Source organism: Phacochoerus africanus, chromosome 1 (genome assembly GCF_016906955.1).
Source record: "Phacochoerus africanus isolate WHEZ1 chromosome 1, ROS_Pafr_v1, whole genome shotgun sequence".
Lineage (NCBI taxonomy): Eukaryota > Metazoa > Chordata > Mammalia > Artiodactyla > Suidae > Phacochoerus > Phacochoerus africanus.
Genome location: NC_062544.1, coordinates 238,247,572 through 238,270,488, shown reverse-complemented (window position 1 = coordinate 238,270,488; position 22,917 = coordinate 238,247,572). Strand labels below are relative to the sequence as shown.

At 36.7% G+C, this 22,917-nt stretch overlaps 1 protein-coding gene across 5 annotated transcripts in view; it reads right to left on the bottom strand.

Annotated features, from left to right (window-relative positions):
- Positions 1 to 359: 359 nt before the first annotated feature.
- SENP7 (SUMO specific peptidase 7) overlaps positions 360 to 22,917 on the bottom strand; it is a 157,450-nt gene continuing 134,892 nt past the window's right edge. For 4 of the 5 annotated variants that reach the window (XM_047793366.1, XM_047793375.1, XM_047793382.1 and 1 more), the window contains 8 exons: positions 19,409 to 19,531; positions 12,512 to 12,604; positions 11,757 to 11,881; positions 10,752 to 10,804; positions 6,226 to 6,269; positions 6,063 to 6,131; positions 4,404 to 4,554; positions 360 to 2,201 (listed from right to left, as the gene is read on the bottom strand). In XM_047793366.1, the coding sequence (XP_047649322.1) occupies positions 2,064 to 2,201; positions 4,404 to 4,554; positions 6,063 to 6,131; positions 6,226 to 6,269; positions 10,752 to 10,804; positions 11,757 to 11,881; positions 12,512 to 12,604; positions 19,409 to 19,531 (796 nt within the window). In that variant the 3' untranslated portion in view covers positions 360 to 2,063. Of the gene's footprint in view, positions 2,202 to 4,403; positions 4,555 to 6,062; positions 6,132 to 6,225; positions 6,270 to 7,328; positions 7,389 to 10,751; positions 10,805 to 11,756; positions 11,882 to 12,511; positions 12,605 to 19,408; positions 19,532 to 22,917 lie in introns of those variants that run through there. The other variant, XR_007136604.1, reaches the window with a different exon arrangement.

Genomic DNA, 22,917 nt, shown 5'->3' with positions numbered 1-22,917 from the left:
ACACACACTGCTAGGTTAAAGAGACTCTTTTGCTCCCAAAAAAACTTTATAATTGTTTTTAACAGGCAATATTAAAGCTGTTCATATGTCCATTTATCCCATTAGACGATAAATGACTTAGGAATAAAAACTGTCATTCTTTTTTTTTCTACCTAGTATACTGCCTGCTAGTAGTAAATGCCCAAATAATGTTCCCTGAACTGACAATCAAATTAACTATTTGCCTATTAAAACGGGAAGAAAAATTAATCTAAGCATCAATTATATGACATGTACTGAGTATCATACAATTTAAAATTTATCCCTAAGAATAGCCCATGGCTCACGTTTCTTAAGGAAAAAAGTACACCTCAATTTAATGAATTGGAAATATGTTTAATATAAAATGTTGATATTCTCAAAGCATTATTTCCACAAGAATTTAGGAAAATGAATTTTAAACAATCTTTAAAACATGATAAAGGACAGTGGTATCTTTGAAAAATATACAAACAAAAAAGTTTTAAGTCACAATAAGCTATAGTACATACTTGCTTTCCCCAAATTAAATGTACAAAATCATGAAGAGTCATCTAAAAAAGTCCCCTCCCCCTACACACAAATTAAGAATGAAACATAATTATAACCATTTTTACAGGAAAACTCCAAAGGACAAACATCTTTAACAATATAAAGATGGTGACAAGATTAACAAAAACTTAAGGACGCTAAAGGCTTAACTGACAACTTCAAGTCACATGATTTCAAAATAAAATGTTCAGACTTTTAGCTTCATCTTAAATTGCTTTTGCTTCAATGCTTTATGTACAGTTATGGTGTATGTCCAAGAGATGCTTTAAAACACAAGATTAAAATATTATTTAAAAACATTTTTATCTGAGAAAATAAAATATAGTCACCCCCTTAAAATATTCCTGATAACATTAGAAGGTTGTGAAGTGTTTAATCATATATAATACCACCATCATCACATCAATTCAGAACTGTTACCTGAACATTTAATAAAAAAAAAAAAACAAACTTATGCTCCATGGGGATTATAGGTCTCTAAAAATTACAGTTTAAAAATATAAAAGCAATGAGAGCAATCTGGCTTTTGCAGATGAATATTGGGTAAACAACAGAGCTATAAAATTATATATTTAGTCCTAACCATTAATAAATAAGATTCTGAGGACTTTTTTTAATTAAAGTTATAAAGACACTAATTTTATCTTCTCTACTTACAGAAACTGTGTACATATATTCTGGGATGTCAGAATAGGACAGGAGTCAATATTTATATAGCTATACCTCAAATAAACTATTGAGCTACATACACAATTTTTAAAAACCTATTTTGAATAGTTAAATTTTTGCTCCAAATTTCACTCTGAATGAATAAATTCTCAGATCTCCCCATATGACATTGAAAGAAATGGAAAACAAATAACAATTAGAACAGATTAATGGTTTCATTTAGCAAATGATAAAAAATAGTTGCGCTTAGAAAGACTGAGTTTTTATCACCTTCCTAACATTATGTCTTCCTTCTCTTATACTATACAGAACAGATGCCGTAAATGGCATTTTCTGAAGCCTTGATACTGAATTCTTTAAAAAAAAAAATACACAGTATTCATACTGCATGCTTGAGCTGCAAAGAATAGAATTACTATATAATGTGACTTGTCAACAAATTTGACAAGTACTGGGGCTGGCACCAGGGAGAACCTAACTCCCTTCAACTCCCAGTTATGTGGAAGTACAGATCATATAGTTTTATTATCTACAAAAACATTCCCACATTACATATGCTATTGCATAATCCAAGCATATTAATCAGAAAAATATCAAATATTTAAGAAATTTTAATTTCTATCTAATAAGTGTATCACCCCCATTACCACTCTATGAGATTCCCAACAATTCTAGTAATATATCTTATATATTTTAAGTAGTGTACAATGACTTATAAAACTACTGCAAGTTATTTTCTTCTCTGTGAGCTGGCTAACACAAATGCTGGTAAGCAGCTTTCCAGTAATCGTATAGAACATCTGGGTCATGTTTGTACAGATTAACTAGCTACTGCTGCCCTTCTGTTGCTGTAAATGAAGTTTCAAAATGAGCTCTCGAATATCTTCCCGTTTGGTCTTTATTACATGACGAGGAAACCATTTCTCCAAATGAATTGGAAGTTCAAAGTTAACAATGGGATCCTAGTGAAAGAAAAGAAACAATGCAATTACTTTAGCAGTATAATTCAAATTTTTTTAAATTTAATTTTTATAAGAAATGGGAGTGAAAACAAGCCCAGCACAGGAAAAGTATGTCTCACTAACAATGTCTCCATGGATAAGCCATCACTGCAGGTTTCTCAGCAGAAACACTGAAGCTCAAAATCCTTTCGGCCAAATGTAATAGAAGAGCTCATCTTAAATTGGTGTGAACTCTTCTATCTGAGACAATGTAATCCTTCCTCAGACCCTGTTACCAATCACATCCTCAAAACTCTTCACTCAACAGCAAATTCCCGTACTTCATCTTCCTATAGTTCTTGTATCCTCTAAGACGTATAGAAAGAAAACCTTCATTTTGTTTTGTTTTATGGTAAACAAAAAATGTATCTTCAATTCTTTGTGTGTTGCAGCAAATCAAGTTATATATAATAATTAATAGTAATGTTTATTGAATAACAGTCAATAAATAATTCAATAAATAGCAATTATTTAAATAAACACTAAAAAATGGAAAGGTTGCTTTTTTAAAATAAGAGCTTTATTAAAATATAATTCAGGTACCACACAATTCAGATGTAAGAAGAATTTAAGAGTCCCAGCATATACAGCTGATATGATGGACTAAACATGATCCTAGGAGCAAATGTTGGTAAAGATTTAACTCTGTAAGTATTTTTTATTAGAATCAATATAGTTTTTGTTAAGTTACAAAATACCACAGGTTTTGAGTGGTCAACCTGAAATATATTTTCCTCACCCTATGCTAAGTTATACTAGTGCACAAATTTGTGAAACTTGAGGTTTAGTTTTTTGAGTTTTTCCCCGCAGGACTCTTAAATGGTACTACAACCTATATCAGAATTATATTCTACTGACTGAGACGACATAAAGCATAATTATATAACAGACTCAGAATATGTTATGCAGTAAGGCACTTTGGATAGCCTAAAAGCAAAATTAAATCTCTTTGGAAAGAGTAGAAGGCCAGAACTGTCACCCTATAATGAAGTTCCAATTTAGAATAAAAAAGGAAAATAAAAAAACAACATAACATGCTGAATGGCATCATGTGTACCATCTTCAATCAATCCCTCCAATTAAACAAAAAGTTATAACTGCTTAAGCACCTTATTCTCCAACCCCCCCATCCTTTGGGACTCCAATTTCATTTAAATTAGACTCTTCTACTCTGTTCTCTTCTTTACATTCTCCTTCCTCTCTGAGCTACAGTGACATACTTTCTACCATCCTTTTTTCAAAGTTTCCTAATTGTGTCTTCTGCTATATTCAGTCTGCTATTAAATCCAGCCAGTAAGGTTTTGTTGTTGTTGTTGTTGTTGTTGTTGCTATTTCTTGGGCCACTCCCACGGCATATGGAGGTTCCCAGGCTAGGGGTCTAATCAGAGCTGCAGCCACCGGCCTACGCCAGAGCCACAGCAACGCGGATCCGAGCCGCGTCTGCAACCTACACCACAGCTCACGGCAACGCCGGGTCGTTAACCCACTGAGCAAGGGCAGGGACCGAACCCGCAACCTCATGGTTCCTAGTCGGATTTGTTAACCACTGCGCCACGACGGGAACTCCAGTAAGGTTTTTTTTGCTGTGTTTTTTTTTTTTTTTTTTTCCTTTTAGGGCCCCACCTGCAGTGTATGGAAATTCCCAAGTTCCCAGGGCAGGGGTCAAATTGGAGTGGCAGCTGCCAGCCTACACCACAGCCACAGCAGTACAAGATCCCAGCCACATCTGTAACTTATGGATCCAGCCTGCAGTAATGCCAGATCCTTAACACAGTGAGTGAAGCCAGGGATTGAATGCACATCCTCATGGACACTATGTCCGGTTCTTCCTCCACTGAGCCAGAATGGGAACTCCCATTCAGTAAGTTCTTCATTTCAGATATATCATTATGCATTTTCAATTCTATAATGCCCACTTATTTGTTTCTTTTTTTTAGCAGATTGCATTTTCATTTTGTTCATCTTTGACTATTTCCTATAACATATTTATCAAATCATTTTAAAGTTCATATCTGCTAACTGCAATATCTTGTGTATATGTGGTTCTATGCCCTTTTTTTCTTTCTTGATTTCCTGTAATATTTTCCTGCTTCTTTGCTTGCCCAGCAATTTGTAATTATATGCTGGTATTTGTGAATAAAAAACATTTATACCTTTACATACCTTAAAGAAGCTTTCCACATATTGCAGTAAATATACTCCACAATCACTGCTATTATCTTGTTTAGGAACTTTAGGGCATAGGTCCACCATATTTGTTTTGCTGAATTCACGATGAGTTTTTCGTTTAACTTCCCACTCTACCTCTAAATACCTTAAAACATCAAAAAGTAGAGTGACTCATGGAGATATTTATTCACTATTATGCAACACTTGTACAAAGATGAAAAAAATATTTGCTGCCAAGTATGTTGTCTCCAGCCACATTTCCAAAGACTTAAATCTTAACAGCACAAATTGTAACATGTGAGGCTTCAGAAGAGCTACTTTAAAGAAAACCATCTGAGTTTGAAGCTTAAAAGCTAGACTGGTTTCAACAACTCAACTTTCATAAACTCATATACGTAAGTCACTTATATTACAAATTAAACTTACAAGTTATTTTTAAACTTTAGCTGCTAGTTTTTTTCCAGATCCTATAGTAAATTTAAAATTTATACACACAGACAAAATAAGAATGTGAAAGTTATTTTTTAATTTTATTTTTAATTTATTTATTTATTTATGCTTTTTAGGGTCGCACCAACGGCATATGGAAGCTTGCAAGGTACAGGTTGAATTTAAGTTACAGCTGCCAGCCTACACCCCAGCACAGCAACATGGGATCCCAGCAGCATCTTCGACCTACACCACAGCTCACGGCAATGCCAGATCCTTAATCCACTGAGTGAGGCCAGGGATCAAGCTCGCATCCTCATGGATACTAGTCAGGTTCATTAACCACTGAGCCATGAAGGGCACTCTGAAAGTTATTTTTTAAACTGTTACTTTTGAGAAGTTCCTGTCATAGCTCAGTGGTAACGAACTCAACTAGTATCCATGAGGACACAGGTTTGATCCCTGGCCTCTCTTAGTGGGTCAAGGATCCAGCATTGCCATGAGCTTTGGTGTAGGTTGCAGAGGCAGCTTAGATCCCACGCTGCTGTGGCACTGGTGTGAGCCACACCAGGTAGATTTGGTAGATCTACCCCTAGCCTAGGAACTTCCATACGTAGCAGGTGAGGCCCTTAAAAAAAATACAAAAAATATTAAAGTGTTACTTTTGATAACCACTAATATTTGCAATGCTCTTTTGTAAAATTATGCTTTATGTTCAATTATGAATACAAATTCCAAATTTCCATTTGATATAATTGTAAATATTTTAAACTTGAATATTGATATATAATGAGGATATTTATTATTAATTAGATTTATAAGCATCATTTAAATATATAATATGGTATAATTCCTGACATAGCCTTTCCAGTAATTCTCTTTTTTTTTTTTTTTTTGCTTTTTTTGCCTTTTGGGCCACATGCATGGCATATGGAAGTTCCCAGGCTAGGGGTCAAATCTAAGCTACAGCTGCCAGCCCACACAATAGCCACAGCAATGGGGGATCCAAACCTCATCTGTGACCTACACCACAGCACACCATAGCTCACGGCAATGCTGGATCCCTGACCCACTGAGTGACTGAGTGACTGAGCAAGGGCAGGGATTGTACCCACAGATACTAATCAGATTCGTTTCCACTTCGTCACAACAGGAACTCCTTTTCAGTAATTCTTAAAGCAACTTTAAATTATTGAGATTTTAGTAAAAATGTCATTTACTTACTCTCGTAAATTCTGAACCGTATTTTGTATAGAGGCAGCTTTCAAGGAGTCTAGTATGAGAATGCATGGCCTATGAAAAGCAAAGTAAGAAATCAAGATGTATTTGTTTGTATATGAAGTAAACCTACTATTTAAAAAAAACTATGATTACAGCACATACTTACCTTTTACACCTTTTCTTTGGTACTGACACATTCATCTCAGGACTCTGAAATAACATGAATTTTTATGACTTTACAATTAAAGTTAGTTTGAATAAATTTTCAGTTATTCCTTAAATGTTTCAAACAATTGTGACATTAAAATTTCAAATAAGAGCTCTTTGCATGATCTGAAGTGAAGGAACTTCACTTTTTAAAAATTTATTGGGAGTTACTGTCGTGGCTCAGTGGTTAACAAACCAGACTAGTATCCAAGAGGACGCGGATTCAATCCCTGGCCTTTACCAGTGGATTAAGGATCTGGCATTGCTGTGAGCTGTGGTGTAGGATGCAGACACGGCTCAGACCCCATGGTGCTGTGCTGAGGCATAGGCTGGCAGCTAAAGCTCCAATTAGACCCCTAACCTGGGAACCTCCATATGCCACAGGTGCAGCCAAAAGACAAAAGACAAAAAAAAAATTATTGGCATTCCTGTTGTGACTCAGGGGTGAGGAACCTGACTGGTATCCATGAGGATGCAGGTTCAGTCCCTGGCCCCGCTCAGTGGGTTAAGGATCCTGCCTTGCCGTGAGCTGTGGCATAGGTGGCAGATGCAGTTCAAATCGGGCATTGCTGTGCCTGTGGCGTAGGCCAGCAGCTACAGTTCCAACTTGACCCCTAGCCTAGGAACCTCCATATGCTGCAGGTTGGCCCTTAAAAAAAAAAAAAAAAAAAAAAAGGATTTATTTTCCTCTACTAGTAAAACAGTCATTTATATACTTCTACATATGGCCTCAAAAAGTTATGGAGACCTAACATGGCCTAAAAAACAACCTAGAACCTGAATTACTTCTATTCAGAGTTGGCAAATTAAGCAAAGATAAACAAGTTAACTGAACAAGACATTCCCTTTTTTTTCTTTTTTTTGGCTTCCCCGCAGCATTTGGAGTTCCCAGGCCAGGGATCAGAGCTGAGCCACAGTTTCAACCTAAGCCGCAGCTGCGGCACCACTGGTTCCTTAATCCACTGTGCTGTACTAGGGATCGAAACTGTGCCCCAGTGCTCCCAAGATACCACCAATCCCGTTGCACCACAGTGGGAATTCCAAACAAGATATTCTCTTAACTAAGTATCTGATGTCAGCAGACAGATTTCTTCCCTCTGAATCACAAGAAGCAGAGTACTACTGTGTATTAAGAGACAAAAGATGGGGTATTTTATTAATTTTGATAAAGTTAAGAATTAAGAAATGAAATTTTCTTTAATATGCAGAATTTCTCAGTACCTTTTTTTTAACAAAGAAATGAAATTTTCTTTAATATGCAAAATTTCTCAGTACCTTTTTTTTTTTTTTTTTAAACAAAGAGTCTTTTTGCCCTTTCTAGGGCCGCTCCGTCAGCATATAGAGGTTCCCAGGCTAGGGGTCGAATCGGAGATGTAGCTGCCTGGCCTACACCAGAGCCACAGCAACTCGGGATCTGAGCCACGTCTGTGCTTTTTAGGGCCGCACCTGTGGCATATGGAAGTTCCTAGGCTAGGGGTCAAATAGGAGCTATTGCTGCCATCTACATCATTTAGCTACAGCAACACAGCATCCCCAACCTACTAATCGAGGCCAGGGATTGAACCTGCATCCTTGTGGATACCAGTGTGGATGTGTTTCCCCTGAGCCACAACAGGAATTCCCTTCAGTACCTTTATTATTCTAATATAACACTGACTCTCTAGGAGAGGAACAGGACACAGGGTTTACACAACTTAACTATGTTAGAAACCTTTTTATCATAAATTATACTTTGCACAAGTATTTGAAGGAATCCAACTTGGGAAACCTGGTTCTAGAAGCAAGAAGGAATGCCTACAAACAACCCAAATGAAAAATAAGCAGAAGGAGTTCCTGTCTTAGCAGAAACGACTCTGACTAGCACCCATGAGGTTCAATCCCTGGCCTTGCTCAGTGCGTTAAGGATCCGGCAGTGCCATGAGCTGTGGTATAGGTTGCAGATGCAGCTCAGTCCTAGTGTGGCTGTGGTGTAGGCCAGTGGCTGCAGCTCCAATTCAACAACTAGCCCGGGAACCTCCATATGCCGTGGGTGTGGCCCTAAAAAGACAGAAAGAAAAATGAGCAGAAGACCTGAATAGACATTTCTCCAAAGAGGACATATGGACAGCTAATAGACACATGAAAAAAATGCTCAACTTCACTAATTATTAGAGAAATACAAATCTCTCTAGTCAGAATAACCATTATCAACAAATCTACAAATAACAAATGCTGGAGAGGGTGTGGAGAAAAGGGAACCATCCTACAATGTTGGTGGGAATGTAAACTGGTACAGCCGCTAGGGAAAACGGTATGGAAGTTCCTCAGAAAACTAAATATAGAACATCCATATGATCTAGCAATCCCACTCCTAGCATATATCCAGACAAAACAGTAATTCAAAAAGATACATGCACCCCTATGTTTATAATAGCACTGTTCACAATAGCCAATACATGGGAACAACCTAAAGGTCCATCAACCTAAATGTCCATCAACATGAATGGATTAAGAAGATGTGGTATAGGATTTCCTGTTGTGGCTCAGTGGTTAACGAATCCGACTAGGAACCATGAGGTTGCGGGTTTGATCCCTGGCCTTGCTCAGTTCGATCCTTAATCCTTGCAGGTTAAGGATCCGGCATTGCCGTGAGCTGTGGTGTAGGTCGCAGGTGCGGCTCAGATCCTGCATTGCTGTGGCTCTGGCATAGGCTGGTGGCAACAGCTTCGATTCGACCCCTAGCCTGGGAACCTCCATATGCCGCAGGAGCAGCCCAAGAAATAGCAAAAAGACGAAAAAAAAAAAAAAAAAAGATGTGGTATACATACACAATGGAATACTACCTAGCCATAAAAAAGAACAAAATAATGCTATTTGCAGCAAAATGAATGCAACTAGAGGTTTTTATACTTAAGTAAGTCAGAAAGAGAAAGACAAATACCGTATGATATCACTAATATGTGGAATCTAAAATGTGGCACAGATGAACCTATCTACAGCACAGAAACAGACTCAAGAGACATGGAAAAACAGACTTTGTGGTTGCCGAGGGGGAGGGAGAGGGAGAGAGAGTGGGATGAACTGGGGGTTTGGGGTTAGAAGATGCAAACTGTTACATTTAGACTGGATACTAAATGAGGTCCCACTATATAGCACAGGGAACTATATCCAATCTCTTGTGATAGAACATGATGGAAAATAAAAGAAGAAGAACATATATACATATGACTGGGTTGCTTTGTTTTACAGTAGAAATTGCCCTAACACTGTAAATCAACTATACTTTAATATTAAAAATAAAGAAGAAGGAACCCCCCCTCATTCTGCCACTAGGACAGCAGAAAAAAGAAACCTCCTTCCTTCTGCCCACCCTGTATCAATGACAGTAAGGACATAGACCTAGGCCAGGGAGGCTTTTGCTACCTGTATGTATAAAATAATGAGGTAGTTACCTTGGTCAATAAAAACACCAAATCTAGACCATGAATATTAGTTTGGCGGTCCATTTAAAGAGAAGTTAACATGGAGTTCTCTTGTGACTCATTGGGTTAAGGATCCAGCATTGTCACTGCTGCAGCTCAGATTGCTGATGTGGCATAGGTTCGATCCCTGGCCCAGGATGGAACTTCCACATACTGAGGGCACAGCCAAAAAAGGAAAACAATAAAGAAAAGTTAATACAGTTATCTTAGCCTAAGCAGTCATATGGATTGACTGTGTGTCTACTTTAAATGGTAAACTTTTACCAACAATTTACAATATTAGAAAGTAGAATATAAAACATAGGTTATTAATTATTCTAAGTGCAAAAACAGCTGACATAATACATTTTTCCATAGAAATTGGAAAAGCAGTCAACCAAGATGATCAGATAAACTATTAAATAAACAAACCTAGGGAGTTAAAGTAAGCTAAACATATGCAAGAAGAATGATAATTTCTTGGAGTTCCCATCATGGCTCAGTGGTAACAAACCCGAATAGTATTCATAAGGATGCAGGTTTGATCTCTGGCCTCTCTCAGTGGGCTAAGGATGTGGCATTGCCATAAGCCGTGGTGTAGTCTGCAGACACGGCTTGGATCCCAAGTTGCTGTGGCTGTGGTGAAGGCCAGTAGTTGCAGCTCCAATTCGACCCCTAGCCTGGGAACGTCCATACCCTGCAGGTGCAGCCTTAAACACACACATACCCACATACACAAAAAGAATGATAATTTAAGTTCTCTTTCCTACTAAAATATACCAAAGAATCATAAAACAGGACAATTTAATTATGGCCCACTGCGAGTTCGCTAGAGACTCAAAGGGTTAAGGGTCCAACAATGTCACTGCTGTGGCTCAGGTCAAATCCCTGGCCCAGGAACCTCTGCATGCCACGGGTGTGGCCAAAAAAAAAGTATGGTCCATCAACATCCACCACAAGCCCACTTAGTTATGCCACATTTCACAGATAAAACTGTTACATTCATGAGCTTTCCTTCCTTCACATTTATAAAAAACATACTTACTTGGGAATCCTCTGTACCCAAGGACAGTGTTGAAGAAGTATGCAGATCATTATCTAGTTAGAAATAACAAAGCAGTTATATGTGTTTATTTTATGTCTAATACAAGCATAAATTGTAATTTGCATACATGGTAGTTTAAAGGAAAAAAATTCCCGGGATTTACTTAAATTTTTTCATGATTATTAATGTTATGAAAAAGTTCAATCAGTGGATAAAATTGACAATGCTTGGCTGTCATCAGACAATATATAAACCCCATAGCCAAAACTTTAAACACCAATTAGTTCGGCCAGTTTCCTGTAAAGAAACAATTTTGAAAGACTGTTTGCTAAGGAAAATCTTGCTGTTTTAAAGCAAAGAATTGTTAATTTGCCTAGTAATAATTCTTTAAACCTATGAGCAGAGTGTTGCGTAAATACAGCTTTGAAGTACCACAGGCAGACAAAATTGAAAATAATCAGCTGCTTTACCAGCTTTTCTTTCATCCCACTAGAGAAAGGTTTTGGCCAGTATTAATGATAATGGCTATTATCAATTCTGCTTGCTACTTAGGCTACAACTATAAAATATAATTTTGATTTTTTTTCCTCAAAGAAATTGGCTGATTTGCTTACTTAAGATCTGGGTTGTAACATAAGAAAAAAATCATGGAAGAGTTATAGGACACCTGATATTACCTAGCCAAATTACTAGTGTCAACAAGAACTGTGTTAATTTCTATTAAGAAAAAGAGGAGATTTCAAGCTATGCCTGAAGATTCATGGCATGAATTCTTAGTCATGTTAGCAAGATTATTTTATAAAAAGTGCTATGCTAAAACCTGATGTAACAGAATAACTTGAGAATTACATTTTGTCTATAAATGAGTCTGGGCATCTATCAGGAAAATTCAGATATTATTTCTTCTAATAAATGTAATAATAAGAAATAACTTCATACTGTTTACTATCATCATTTCACCATTGCCATCATTATTAAAAACACCATCTACATTAAGTTTATTACCTATTGTTTTCTTGTCAGGTTGAGACTGCTGAGCCTGAGAGTGCTGGGATAGTGTCTGTGAAAAATCTTCATATGTGGCTTCTTCCAACCATGGGAAACAAATGACTGCAAGATACCAGTGAGACCTGTTGAAAAAGGAATATGATCTTAATAAGATAAAATCTAAACAATGCAGAAGAATACATTCTATAACTAGCTGGGAAGATGGGTATGACAAACTTCTCAATTTTGAAGAAGTCTACTATAATATCTGATATAATACAGAACACACTTTCCAAAACCAATTTTAAAAGTACTAAGACTTCTTAGGGTAAAATCTGAGTCATTCAAATGTATTTACTTTCATATAATTAATGTCTCCTGCTAAGGATCTGCTTTAATAAATAGGCTTAGAGCATTACTTGTTTGTATTAGTGCTTAAAGAGCTCTCTTAAATATTTGAAGATTCATCTTAAAAGCTTTCCATCTTTGTTTAGAAAATCTTGAGTCCCCAACTCTCCCTCAAGAAAATTCAATGTCTCAGCCATTACAGTCTTGTGAGCATTTGTCATTTTATTTTTTCACTATTTACAACATAAGCACTGTTAAACCAAAAACCAAGGTAAACAAACTCATTATTTTATATACTCTTTTAGAAAAAAAATTAAAAATAATACCTGGGTTTAGATATCCATACTTTACTGATTATAAATCTAAAAATGCACAAAATATTTTTTCTGCACTATTATTTTTAAAAAATAACCTGAAATACTCACGACTCATTTACAGGCACAAAGATGTAATCTTTATTAAAGATGTTTATGTGACGTGTCCATGTTCTTACTCTTTTATGTCTTCTCTGGGCCATTCTGGGAATATAAAAGATAGATATGATCAAGATAAAAAATTAAAAATTTAAAATAAGGACTTCATGAGTCGTTTTTAATGCACTGAAAAGTTAGTTTTAGTTTATTTAACCATCTTTTTAAGATATATAATATTTAACAGACTAGAAAATTATCTCCTTTTATTAACTCCTGTCTATTTTTAAATATGATCACTATTTATAAACAATAAAATAATGGATAGAAGGCAGAAATTCATAAAATCTTTTCTAGAGTCCAAAATTGTCTCAGTAACTGAATATAAACAGCTATACCTATTTATTCCATCTGGGCATGATATAAAATATTATCACTAAACCTTAACAGAATTGTCTAAATGTTTTAAATGTGATAAGAGAGGAATTAAAACTTAATGGAAGAGAAAGAATGAGGTGTATAGTCTCAGATTTTCAAAGATGAAACTCATCTCCCTTTATTTCATTTATAAAGAAATTATAGGACAACAAGTTAAGCATACTCATCATTCATCCGTCTTTCATTTTATTTCTTCAACAAATATTTATTAGATTCCTAAGAACAAATAATGAAAATTATGCTGCCTTAAAGGAATTTACAAAATAATGAGGTCAGAAAAAAAAAAAATAATTAAAATATAAGTGTCTGGACTTCCTGTGTGGCTCACAACATAACTAGTCGGCATTGCTTCTACAGTGGCTGTGGCTCGACCCCTAGCTCAGGAACTTCGATATGCCACAGATGCGGCCACTTGAAAAAATAAAAAATAAAATACATGTGTCATAAAGAATACAAAGGAATTACGTTACAGTATCTAGGAAGGCCACCTAGAAAAGGGTTGGGACACATGAATAAGAGTTCCTTTTCCTTTTCTTTACCTCATTAGGGAAGTTAGCAAGAAAGATATCAAACCAAGTTTGGATGTCAAAAAAATTTTAGGAAAGTGATGGCATTTCACAGAGGCATAAAAGAGGTGGCGGTACATGGCTGAATCCCTTGAAAGACCTCTTTTTAGTTAAAAAAATTAAGTTCTTATACCTTCATATACCAAGTAACACAGGAAAAGGACATCTTTGCCCCATCCCTGTCCATCTGAATAACTAATCAAACTCACAGGGGTGGATATTAGGGGTGAGATGGGATCCAGAATGGACTAAAAGATGTGATAGGAATTACGCAGAACAGTGACCTCATAAAAATAATAAGGAATCATATGTTACCAAATTTTCTCATTTCAGAATGACCCAACCATTACAATGATTATAAATAGTTATTTTCGGGGTTCCCATCGTGGCTCAGCGGTTAATGAATCCAACTAGGAACCATGAAGTTGCGAGTTCAATCCCTGGCCTTGCTCAGTGTGTTAAGGATCCTGCGTTGCCGTGAGCTGTGGTGTGGGTTGCAGACGCGGCTCGGATCCCGCGTTGCTGTGGCTGTAGTGTAGGCTGGCGGCTACAGCTCCAATTCGACCCCTAGCCTGGGAACCTCCATATGCCATGGGAGCGGCCCTAGAAAAGGCAAAAAGACCAAAAATAAAATAAAATTAAAAAATAAATAAATAGTTTTCACCTAGTGATGAGTCTTTTGTTTTCCACTTGAAATATCTTAAGGATAGACACCTGGTTTTCTTTTGTCTTGTTATGTTGGTGTCTGGTAGATTTCCTGATTATGCTAACCTTATTTGATTGGGACTACATTAGACACAGGATGGGGCAAGGGCGATAGAAGAGAATACGAAGGCCACAATATCATCTCTATTCTCAGTTCCTAACTGTATAGAAAATTCTTCATTAGGTCTAACAGTTCTCTCCCCATTCATAACATACATTACTATCCTTGATTATGAGTTCCTGGTATGTTCCAAGCACTAAGCAAAATGCACAGGGCATAGAGTGGAAAATAAGACAGATGAAGTCCTTGACCTCATGGATCTTATATTTTAGAACAAGAAACAGAAAATGAACAAGCAAACAAAAAATGATTAGAGATCACCTTGTAAAATAAAAAGTACCAGGAGAAGTTATTTCTGTCAGAAAACAGGAAAGAGCTTGGCATACTTGAAAACTGAAAGGAGGCAGCTTGAGGATAGAAGCCAAATCTTGCAGGATCTCATAAACCACAGTAATGACTTCACGTGTCATTTGGTCTGCTATTTCATAACACTAGTAGTTGGAGCTTCCTACAGGATTTACCGGACATAAATTATGGTTTGTATCCCTTGCCACCTTGCTTCTGAGTTGTTTGTTTTACTGATTTGTAGGCATTCTTTCTGTGATACTAATTATATACATATGAAGCCAAGCATTAGTATGAGTTTTTGTGCATATACACATATATGTAAGTGTGTATAGGTATGTATGTGTTCATATGTATCTGTGTATGTGTGTACATAAATATATATTATATATAAGATATGTTTTACCTTGGAAGATGCTACTTATGTAACTTTGTTTTGTATTACATTTACAACGATCAGGCATATAACATCTAATTTAAAAAAAATTTTTTTGGTTTTGTTTTGTGTCTTTTTAGGGCTGCATCAGTGGCCTATGGAGGTTCCCAGGCTAGGGGTCAAATTGGAACTGTAGCCGCTGGCCTACACCACAGCCACGGCAACACAGGATCTGAGCTGCGTCTGCGACCTATACCACAGCTCATGGCAACACCCGATTCTTAACCCACTGATCAAGGTCAGGGATTGAACTCGCATCCTCATGGATGCTAGTCAGGTTTGTTAACCACTGAGCCATGACGGGAACTCCTAAAAATGTTTTAATTTAAGAGCTCCCATTGTGGCTCAATGGGTTAAGAATGTGACTAGTAACCATGAGGATGTGGATTCGATCCCTGGCCTTGCTCAGTGGGTTAAGGATCCTGTGTTGCTGTGAGCTGTGGGGTAGGTTGCAGACACAGCCCAGATCCTGCACAGCTATGGCTGTGCATAGGCCAGTGGCTATAGCTCCGATTCAACCCCTAGCCTGGGAACTTTCATATGCTGCAGGTGTGGCCCTAAAAAAAATAAATAAAAATTTTTAAAAATAATAATAAATAAATAAATAAATGTTTTAATTTAAAAAGTTTTACACACAGCAGACCTACATCATTTCCTCAGTTTCTAAGTGGGTATGTCAAATGCATAATCTCCACCCCAACCAGTAATCTTAAAACAAAATGTGGGATTAAGTGTATGGTACCAACCATCAATTTCTTTTTTTCTTTTTTTTTAAATATTTTTACTTTTTTTCTGTTATAGCTCTTTTACAATGTTCTGCCATTTCTGCTGTACAGCAAAGTGACAGTCACACATATATATACATTCTCTTCTCACATTATCCTCTATCATGTTCCATCACAAGTGACAAGTTTCCCTGTGCTATACAGCAGGATCTCATTGCCTATTCACTCCAAATACAATAGTTTGCATCTACTAACCCCAAACTTCCCAGTGCCAGCCATCAATTTCTATATACACAAAATAGAAGAGGAGGACATCAGAAATGTCAAATATCAAATTTATTTAATAAATCCTCCCCTTCCATCTATCCCTTTCCATTAACTCTGATTATCAGGAATATTTTCATATTGTGATTTTTCTCCTTAAGTGATCCTAGTAGACCTTCTCCACCAACACAAACTTCAAACCTATAAAGACACTCAAAATATAGATGATAACACATCCCAGTCTGTCTAGGGCAGCCCCAGTATACCCAGGTTGCCCTCTGAAACTAATAGGACCTCCTTTTATTCTCTCAAGTGAACCAATTCAGACCATAAATTCCACAGATACAATAATATAAGCAAGATAAAAAGCTTGAACTTTGAAACTGGAGAGCTAGATCCAACTATGAATAAATTTTCTAACTTCTTTAAGCTTTAATAAATAAAAACAATGGCATTTACCTCATAAGACTATTGTAGAATCAAAGTAACTTCATGTTCACTGACTTGGTTCCAAGCAAGTATTCAACATATTCGAATACTCTCTCTCTATACCAACTCTCTCCAACCATACAACCATACAACAGGTTCAGAAAGTTTAATCATCTTCTTACTTGCTTATTATTTCTATTAAAGGGATGAAACAATTCTTGCAGAAACTTTTTAAAGGTAGTCCAGTAAAATGACAACATCTCTAGATTAGAGTTTAAAAGATAAAGATTTAAGCAGCGATCAGTTCTGTCACCTACCAGAGTTCTGCCTGCTTCCTTATTTGAAAAAAAGCCTTACATATCTAAAAGCACTGTTATGGGAAGAAATAATCTACAAAAATGTACCTTGTGAAGTGGGTAGGCAAATGTTTACACTAACTTTTTTAAAAATAAAAACTCTTAATTTTATCACGGGTCAACCATATAAATACTATATGGATTGTTAGGGATGGGGAGGGGGTGAAATGGCTTCACTCTCACCATTCAAGTTACTGCTACCTAAGATACAAAAATTACTCCTATCTACAGAAAAGAAACAAACTCATGGACATGGAAGACTTGTGGTTGCCAAGGGGAGGGAGTGGGATGGACTGGGAGTTTGGAGTTAGTAGAAGCAAACTATTAATTACATTTAGGATGGATAAGCAATGAGATCTTACTGTGTAGCAAAGGGAACAATATCCAATCTCTTATAATAGAAAATAATGGAAGATAATATGAGAAAGAGAATGTATGTATATGTATAACTGGGTCAATTTCAGTGGGTCACAGCAGAAATTGACACAACATTATAAATCAACCATAATAAAAATTTTTTTAGAAATTACTCCTTTCTCCTTTATGCCTATCCCTATCCACTGCCCTATAGGTTTTAGAATTAATGAAAAAATATTTGGATACAAAGTCAGCTAAATTGTGAGAACAAATATGGTATTTTTATAATGTTACATTTGTTTAATTACACAGAATTAGGTACAACTACTATGGAAGACAGTATGGAGGTACCTTAGAAATCTATACATAGAACCACCTTATGACACAGCAAGCCCACTCTTGGGCATATATCTGGACAAAACTTGCTTTGAAAAAGACACATGCGCCTGCATGTTCATTGCAGCACTATTCTCAATAGTCAAGACATGGAAACAACCTAAATGTCCATCAGCAGATGACTGGATTAGTAAGATGTAGTATATATACACAATGGAATACTACTCAGCCATAAAAAGAACAAAATAATGCCATTTGCAGCAACATGGATGGAACTAGAGACTCTCATACTAAGTGAAGTAAGTCAGAAAGAAAGACAAATACCATATGTTTTCACTTATATCTGGAGTCTAATATAGGGCACCAATGAACCTTTCCACAGAAAAGAAACTCATGGACATGGAAAACAGACTTGTAGTTACCAAGGGGGAGAGGGAGGGAGTGAGAGGGACTGGGAATTTGGGTTAATAGATGTAAACTATAGCCTTTGGAGTGTATAAGCAATGGGATCCTGCTGTATAGCACTGGGAACCATGTCTGGTCACTTGTGATGGAGCATGATAATGTGAGAAAAAAGAATGTATACATGTACATGTGACTGGGTCACCTTGCGATGGAGCATGATAATGTGAGAAAAAAGAATGTATACATGTACATGTGACTGGGTCACCTTGCTGTGCAGCAGAACATTGACAGAACACTGTAAATCAGCTATAATGGAAAAAATAAAAATCATTATTAAAAAAATAATAAAAAATAGGAGTTCCCGTCGTGGCGCAGTGGTTGGCGAGTCCGACTGGGAACCATGAGGTTGCGGGTTCAGTCCCTGCCCTTACTCGGTGGGTTAACGATCCAGCGTTGCCGTGAGCTGTGGTGTAGGTTGCAGACGTGGCTCGGATCCCGCATTGCTGTGGCTCTGGCGTGGGCCGGTGGCTACAGCTCCGATTGGACCCCTAGCCTGGGAACCTCCATATGCCGTAGGAGCGGCCCAAAGAAATAGCAAAAGGACAAAAAAAAAAAATTAAATTAAAAATAATAATAATAATAATAAAACTTCCCCCTCCAAAAAAAAAAAAAGATATCAGTGGTATATGCACACTGAGGTATATGGAACGACTGGCCAACAGACACCTGCTGTATAGCACAGGGAACTCTATCCAATATCCCGTGATAATCTATTTGGGAAAAGACTCTGAAAAAAGAATTGGTGGGTGTCTAAGTATAACTGAGTCACTTTGTTGTACAGCAGAAATTATCACACCATTGTAAATCAACTATACTTTTGATTCAAAATCAAATAAAACTTTTAAAAGTGAAAAAAAATAAACAGAATTAAATAGTAGTATGTTTGTGAGGATCCAATCAGGAAAACATAAACTACTCTATATATTTAAGACAGATCAAATACAACGTGAAGAAATGGCTATACTGATGGGAGAAAACATGCAAAGCCACAAAAGACAGCCAGTGAGGCAACCAGAGACTAGCATAGTAGGACCACTATGCTGAGGGGCAAAGTGTAGAAGTAGTACCTGCAGACAGATGCTGGAGCTCTATTAGATCTGTCCACTGAAAGACAGACCCATATAGGAACTAGAACCACTACCAGAATAAGTGCCCAAGGCAAAGAGGGTAAGAAAGATATATCGTGCCTCTTCTTTTTTGCCCTCCAATCCCCAGTACTGGAAATGCAACCTGCAAGAGTTAGCCTCCCTGCAACAGGGAACAAGACAATGAAGGGTGAGAAAGGCTTCTTAGAGCTAACAGGCCCAGCACTTGCACAAATTGGTATCATTGCTAACTCTAGGAAATACTGTAAGAAGTTATTTCACTAAAAGTATCAAAATAGTATGTTTTCCTCTTAAAACTTAACAACAGTGGAAGACTGACTTACGAAAGATTCGGGTTATCTTCTGTTAAATTATTTTCCTTTCTCGTCAGGCATTTATAGAAAAAGCTACTAAAAATGTGACTTCGTTCAACAAGTTCTTCTGATGCCTTCTCCAATATGAGATACCTGTAAAGTAACAACACCACAAAAGTAGATTACTTTTAGATTTTACCAGTCTTCCTCCAATATCTTGTGTTCTGAAAATCATTTTTATGTCCATAAGCCAATCTTACAATTTGCTCTGATTTCAGCTTTTTTTTTCCTTAGTTACCTTACCTTCTATCAAGATATATCAAGATCGATTAAAGCAGAAATTTTCCACTTAGTCATTCATTTACTTAAATATTTATCAAATTCCTAACATGTGCCAAGTACCATATTTATAATAGAGACATAAAACAAGAGGGGGACAAATAAAAAGTTCCTGCCACCAAAGAGCTTACAATCCAGAAGAATGAAGGTAGAAGGAAATACTAATCAAATAATCACACAATCAAATATACCATTGAAACTATGACACTCCTAAATAAATCTAGAGAAACCTTAATAACGCTGAAACATGACTAGAAATCCCTAGTCTATTCCTATCCTAAAACAATCCTTTGGAGTTCCTGTCGTGGCTCAGTGGTTAACAAATCTGTCTAGAAACCATGAGGTTGCGGGTTTGATCCCTGGCCTCGCTCAGTGGGTTAAGGATCCAGCATTGCTGTGAGCTGTGGCATCGGTCGTAGACATGGCTTGGATCCCGCATTGCTGGGGCCCTGGCGTAGGCTGGTGGCTATAGCTCTGATTAGACCCCTAGCCTGGGAAACTCTATATGCCACAGGTGCGGCCCTAGAAAAGACAAAAAAAAGAAAAGAAAAAAAAAATCCTTCAACATAAGCTTGCAATTCAATCATTTAGTGATTAAACTCTTCATCATTAAAGAACATGCTATTCTTTTCTTTTTTTCTTTTTTTCTTTTTAGGGCTGCACCTGTGGCATATGGAGGTTCCCAGGCTAGTGGTCTAATTGGAGCTACAGCTGCCGGCCTACGCCACAGCCACAGCCACACCACTGAGCCACAATAGGAACTCCACAACTTGAATTTTTTAATGGGGTTATGGGAAGGGTGGAAGGAGACACAAATAATGCTTTTTATGTGCTGCAAGTGTTCTTTACCTTGATTGGCATGATGAAAACACTGGGTACATACATATGTAAACACTCGTGAGCTATACACTTAAAATTTATGCACTTTACTACTTGAAAGTTATTCATCAATTTTAAAAATAAATAGGAAAGTAGTTTGTTTTTTTTAAGTTAGAATCCCCTCTGAAAAGAAGTCAAAGAGACATACAGGCAGTTCAATGAAAAGGAAATATAGGAACATACACATAGGAGTTCCCATCGTGGCTCAGAAGAAATGAATCTGACTAGTATTCATGAGGACACAGGTTCGATCCTTGGCCTCACTCAGTGGGTTAAGGATGTGCATTGTCGTGAGCTGTGATGTAGGTTTGCAGACGTGGCTCTAACCTGGTGTTGCTGTGGCTGTGGCGTAGGCCAGCAGCTGCAGCCCTGATTCGACCCCTCGCCTGGTAACCTCTATATTCTGCATGTGCGGCCCTAAAAACACAAAAAAAGAAAAAAAGAAAAATATTAATGCAACTAAATTTGAAACAAAATTTTGTTAATTGCAATAAAACATATCAAAATTAACACCAAAGATGACCCAATTCGTCTCCCAAAACATAAATTTGACATTATTAAAGGGATACAAAAATAAATAAGATGTAAGATGCTTAGACTTTAGAAGAATAATCATAATGCCGCCAAATAACTTTAAAATAAGGCAAAATATTGTAAGTACCATAAAACAAATACAAGTGAAGTATCATGAGAGTTAATAATATCTGTTTAGAATCAGGAAAAGTTGCAAGAAGTTATCAGTTGTGAGTAACCTTGAAAGAGGAGTAATATTTCAACAGGTTAAGATAGAGAGGAGAATATTCCAAGAAGTAAGAATAACAGGGCATTAAGGCAGAAGAGGGGATAAGAATGGGCTTTGTTCAGTAAACTTTATAATTCAATTTTGCTGGACTATGTAATAAGGTAGGATTATTAGCAGATGGCTAGTAAGACAGACAGATAAGACAGATTATTAAGACACTCAAATATCCAAGCGTGTTTGAACTCATTTTGACAGGTAATGAGAAATTACTAAAAGTTTCCAGTGGGAATTACATTCATAGAGTAATTTAACAATAGTGGTTTAATAATATAATTAATAGACAGGATATCAGAGACAAAGGATATAAGGAGATTAGTTTAGAAGAAGAACAAGGTAAATAGTACTAAAAAGATCATGATGACAGAAGAAAGAGAATAAATGAATTTGAGAGACAGAATCTACTACTCAGGTAACTGAGCATGCACAGAGGGAAGGGAAGTGGAGTCAATGAGAAAGGAAATTCTGTTTCCAGCCAAGATGGAATGTAGGGACCAGATTTACAATTCTGTTTGAAACAAGCAAAAAATCAGACAAAATTTATGCAATAGTTTTTAAAACCCTGGACATCAGAAAACAAAGAATAGTGATCCTTGAGAAATGGTGAGCTCTATAATTACCTCAGTTTACTGCCTTGATAAATTTCCAGGCTACAGCTCAAGAAGGAATAAACCAGGCAGAGCCTGGAAGACTCCCTGAATTGAGGAGATGCTGAGAGTCAGGATTGATTAAGGCACCAGAGTTTGCTGACAGAGTATTGGAAAGGTAAGAACTAACTGAAACAATTAAAAGGAATAGTACCCAGCATTCACGCAGGCTGTGGGAATGGTGCCTGTAAACATCAGCCAGGATAGAATATCTCTTAATTCATGAAGCACTGAGCAGAGTACCCGGAAGGGTCTTTTCTCAGTAGCAGGGATTAATTTGTTGGTGTCACCTAAAAAAAAAAATCTTAAAAAGCAAATTAAAAGCATGAAACTGCTTCCAAATAAGAAAATTCAGGAATAGTTATAGAAATACAAAAATATTCAACTCCACGCCCCCAAAAATCACCAGACATACAAAGGAGAGAAAAAAAAAAAAACATATATATACACGATTCATAATGAAGAGAAAAATCAGTCAGTGGAAACCAACCAGAACTGACACAGATGCCAGAATACATAGAAAAGGATATTAAAACAGTTATTATATAATAATTATATTCCACATGTCCAAAAAGTTAGAGACATGAAAGATATAAAAAAGACCCAATGAAAATTTGTACAGATTAAATCTACAACGTGTGAGATGAACAGTAGATGATAATGTGAGATTTTGAGCCTGAGTAACCAGAATAAGGATAGCACTACTAGGAAAATAATAGGGTTTACATAATAAGATGATAGTAAAATGTTTTGGGAAAGGTCTGTGAATAATTAGGAGACATGAAGAAGAAGTGTTGGAAATGTAGGTCTAGGGGTACAGGACGAAATGAGGGCTAGAGATAAATTACCTCTGTATGAAAGTTTATAAAACTTTC